This window comes from Nematolebias whitei, chromosome 8 (genome assembly GCF_014905685.2).
Source record: "Nematolebias whitei isolate Nwh7 chromosome 8, NemWhi1, whole genome shotgun sequence".
NCBI classification, from domain to species: Eukaryota; Metazoa; Chordata; class Actinopteri; order Cyprinodontiformes; family Rivulidae; genus Nematolebias; species Nematolebias whitei.
Window position 1 is genome coordinate 47,891,414 of NC_056505.1, and position 4,973 is coordinate 47,896,386.

Sequence of the window (4,973 nt, forward strand, 5' to 3'; positions counted from 1 at the left end):
TTTAACCAGGCTCAGACTCAGTCCCTGTTGCCATGATGATTTAACCAGCCTCAAACTCAGTCTCTGTTACCATGGTGATCTAAACCAGTCTCAGACTCAGTCTCTGTTACCATGGTGACCCAACAAGGCTTAAAGAAATCTTCACTGATTCTGAAAACTCAGACTTTCAGCTCATTATATCAGCTAAACTGTTGACCGCACTCTGGTAATCTACTAACCAGACTTCATGACACCTGATCTTCTTTTTAATAAAAGTCTGACATATATTCATACCTTCTACGGTTTCAAAGTCATGTTTGTTTATTCTAATATCTCTGTGAGGAGGAACGGTTTTACTGTAGCCACAAGAACGAACCATAATGATAATCCAGTTTAATATTTAAAGGTTTTTCTAGCAGCTGCTTTTGTAACAGGTTTGAATATTGAACATGTTGAGCACCATTGGATGGTCTGAACAGAAATTACATTAAGTGTTCTTCAAGCTTTGTTTTTTTTGTCTTTTTTATATTAACTTTAGCTTTTAGATAACATTCTGGTACTTTTTTATTTTATCTACTGTTGTACTTTTAACTTTATTCTTGATGTGACAGGGTCAAAACAAAAAAACAAAAGAAAAAAACTGCTCTTGATTTTGGAAATAAAGGTTTTAGATTTTTCTGTCCCAATATAAACAGCAACTGGTTGCTGTACTGATTAATGAAAAACAGTTTTCTGCAACAAAGGAGCAACATTTCCCTTTTGTTCTAATTATGGAAACAGTGTTTTCTTGTTATTTCTTCAACTTCCAATAATAAGATCCAAGCTGCTGAAGTGTTGCTGAGAGCTGAGCTGATTGTGCTTTCCATAAATTGTTGCATATATGTCAAGGGGACAATGAGTCAAAGTAAATGTGCAGCTGAGCCAAATATTGCTCAGAGGAAAGTATTTGATGGTCACTGCACTGTGGTCCAAAGCTTGGAACCAAAACTCTGTTTTTTTATATTTGTCTTTTATTTTATTTGTTGCTTGCTTGTATGATTTTAGGCACATTTCTAAAAGTAGAGCATATAGAAGGCCTCATGTTCAAATGTGTTTATGGGCCTTGAAGCAGATGAAAGTTATTTTTTTTATCAGAATGCATGAATGTGTTTAAGATTTAAACAGTAAACACATTTAACAATGTCTGACGGTATTTTAGGGATCGGATTCAGTGGAAATTCAGGGTTGGTTGATTCTGTGTTTCTGTTTCACAATGAGAGACTAGGGGATCTCTGAATCTTTCACCGTGCACTCTGACAGGTTTACTGAAAGAACATTAACATTATTGAGTAATTTAGTCATTTTTTAACTATCCCAATGAATTCATCCTATTACAGCCGTTTACATTTGAAATTGTTTACAAGCTCCAGGGGATGATGCTTTGACTCCTGTTTCTTGTGATATTTCCTGGTTTCAAATGCTTTTAGGCCTAAACTTGACCTTTTTGAATATTTCTGCCAAGGCACGCTCATAAGCAGCATCAGGCAATGCATGCTTGTTTGTTAGCAAGAAAAACAACAACAACATTTTTTAATACAAACCTACAATTGAAATTGAAACATTCACCCACTTTAACTGAAGTTTCAGTAATAAAGATTCTGGGTAAATGGACTGTACTTATATGCATATACAGTATCACCTTTCTATCTGATCAAGACACTCAACGCTCTTTACAACAGTCTGTGCCTCATTTACCTGTTCACACAGCTCTATACTAGATCTCTACAAAGACTAATCAGAGCTTTATCACATTCATGCACTGATGGGACACATCTGAGGCAATGAGGGGTTCAATGTGTTGCCCAGGGACACTTCAGCATGTGACGACTGGTGAAATTGAACCCCCAACTCTTGCATTGGGGGACGCCTGCTCTAACCACTCAGCCACAGCCGCCCCCACTTGTGGGTCCACTTTCCTCATTTAGTTTCAGAGTAAATACAGAATTTCCTTCTCTGTTTTTTGATTGTCCCCTGTCTCAGAGCAAAACGAGGAATTGGAAATATCTTCTGTCTGTTCATCCAACTGTGCATGTTGTACAATAATAAAATAAATGAGGTACCGACTTCCATTTTGGTGCAAGAACATTTCCTTTTCAACAATTGTGATGCCATGTCAGAATCAAATATATTGCTTAACAGCATGGTTTCCTCAAAATATTGGTGTGACTGAAGATCAATGTGGCAAAGGCCACCATTGGCCACCCCCTGGCTCCCTCTGGCTCCCCCCCGGCTCCCCCCGGCTCCCCCCGGCTCCCCCCGGCTCCCCCGGCGCTGTAGGTTGTTCCAACTGTCCCTTGCATTTGTGGATACAATTGCTCCCTGATTTCTCCAGGATCCGTCACATTGCGCTGCCGGGGTCGTTGCACCAGGAACAATCAGGTCAACTTGCATTACACGTTCAGTTCCAGTTCAGAAGAACTTAAAAAACTTTTACTGTTAAATCCCTGAGCGCTGGGGGGCATCAGCATTCTGCTTTTAGTCTTCAACAGATATCTACCTCCTCTAAATGTCCTCTTCTTAAATATTGCTTTTGTTTTTTGTCATACACAAGGTGTTCTACAGAATCTTTCAGGTGAAAAGGATGTTGGAAAAATAAGCAACTAGTGATTATGTGACATTTCTTTGCTTTTGGTTGCAGATTGAACTGTCGTCCATCGTGTCCCAGGGTGAGGCCACTCTGTCCAGTCTGGTCCAGAGAGGTCAGGAGCTGGCAGCGAGGCTGCGGGTGCTGCAGGTTGACCGCAGAGAGATTGCCTGTCTCAAGTTCCTCTTGCTGTTTAACCCCAGTGAGTAAATCTGACACCTGCTTTATCAAACTCTGCCACCACAAAGAAACAGTTTGGAAACAAGAGTGATGTCATCACCGCCATTTATTATGGACTGCCTGAAGGCAGCCACTTAATCCACTGAAAAGGCTCTTGCTCTTCCTTCAACGTTAATGCGTCCCAAACCACAATGTGCCCCCCCCCCCTCAAATGTTATATCAAAACGATCGGCTCAGCACTGTGATGTGTACTATTACTTTTATTGGGATTTCATGTTACCATGGTAACATAATCTGCAAATATACAATTTTTCTAGTTGAAAATAACTGACATCTGCCACAGTGAGGTCACATGACCTAGAATGGAGAGGTCTCTGAACAAAATACTGATTAACTTTTAGCAAGATGGCTGCTACAGCTACCTCAGAAAACTCAAAATCGACCATAACTCAGTCATCTCAATCTTTTTATCTTTTTATCTGTTGCTGCTGATACACTGGAATTTCCCATCCATGGGACAATAAAGGCTGTTTCTATTCTATTCTTCTATTCTATTGTTTTGAGATATTGAGCGGAGATTTGGTTTGGGCGTAGCCAAGAGTGAGTTATAATTCCTAATGCAAATTAATAATTGAAGATGGCCACCTTAGCTAAAAGGGAAACATTGCGATAACCCAGGTAGCTGACAGTGATGCTCAATACTGATGCTGAATTTAAATCTAAAAATTCAAGATGGCCACCAAAGCTAATTTCAAAACTGAAATTTGGTGTGGTGGTAGCTGAGAGCAGTGCTCAATAAATACGTATTTTAAATTAAACATCCAAGATGGCCACCAAAGCTACATTTAAAAGGCATCAACTAGAGCTGGGCGATATGGGCCAGAATTTATATCTCGATATTTTAAGATAAATTGCGAAATACGATATATAGCTTGATATTTTTTCTTTCCGTAAATTAATGACATAAATATATTTCTGAGTCAAAGTTTTGTCCCAGTTGTCACACAGTCACATTCATTAACAGCTGTAACTGTACAAAATAAACGCCTAAAAAATCAACTATTTACATACACTGAATAGTTTATTTTTAGACATCTATTTACATATATTAAATAATAATCCTCTTCAGCTGGGGGCAGCTGAGCCTGAGAATCTAGAGCAGTCATCCTCCAATGGGAGAGTTGGGGGTTCGATTCCACCAGCAGTCACATGCTGAAGTGTCCATGGGCAAGATACTGAACCCCTCATTGTCTCTGATGTGTGTCCCATCGGTGCATGAATGTGATGAAGCTCTTGATTATTCTCTGTACAGATCTAGTATAGAGCTGTATGAGTGGGTAAATGAGGCACAGATTGTTGTAAAGAGCTTTGAGTGTCTTGATAAGATAGAAAGGAGCTGTATAGGTACAGTCCATTCAGCTGCGCCGCCTTCGTGCTAGTCAGTGTGTGAGAACTGAGGTAGTGAGCCTCCACTTGGAACCATGAAGCTGCAGCTCCGACAGACCTGACTCTTCCTTGAAGCAAACCACGGTGCAGAGCTCATTTAGCCGTGCTGAGCCTTTTAGAGGAACAGAGAGGAAGTGCAACATTAATAAATCAGTAGTTTATCATATCACTAAGACATGGTCCCGTCTCAGCTGTGGAACAAGACAGCTAAAGTGTTAGCTCTTGTTAGCCTCTAAGGACTGTATCAATAGTGATATGATAAACTGCTGATTTATTAATGTTGCACTTCCTCTCTGTTCCTCTAAAAGGCTCAGCACGGCTAAATGAGCTCTGCACCGTGGTTTGCTTCAAGGAAGAGTCAGGTCTGTCGGAGCTGCAGCTTCACACACGCTCAGCTGCTGTTTACTTCTGCTCAACGTCTCCTCCTGCCCCCCCACCTCGGGACGGGGGGGGGGGGGGGGGGGGCTGTGTGTTTGTGTTCAGGGAGGGAGGAGGAGGAGCGCGGCGAATGGAGAAAGAAAACAGCAGGAGGATTTCCAAGTGTAAAAACTACATAGTTTAATATCGAGATAGTCTCAACTTATATCGCAAAAAAAAAAAAAGATATTGATATTTTTAAACTATCGAGACTAATCTCCAGTCCATCACAGGGACACATAGAGACAAATTAATTTAAACTTTATTTCTACAGGTTAGTGTCACTGAGCCTCAAGGACTCATTTACAAGAGAGACCTGATTTTAACA

General features: G+C 40.5%; 1 protein-coding gene across 1 annotated transcript in view; it reads left to right on the forward strand.

The window, feature by feature from the left end:
- LOC119413585 (nuclear receptor subfamily 5 group A member 2-like) overlaps positions 1-4,973 on the forward strand; it is a 42,415-nt gene that overhangs the window by 21,845 nt on the left and 15,597 nt on the right. The window contains exon 6 of the mRNA XM_037680642.1: positions 2,657-2,804. Coding sequence (XP_037536570.1) covers positions 2,657-2,804 — 148 coding nt within the window. The remainder of the gene's footprint in view (positions 1-2,656; positions 2,805-4,973) is intronic.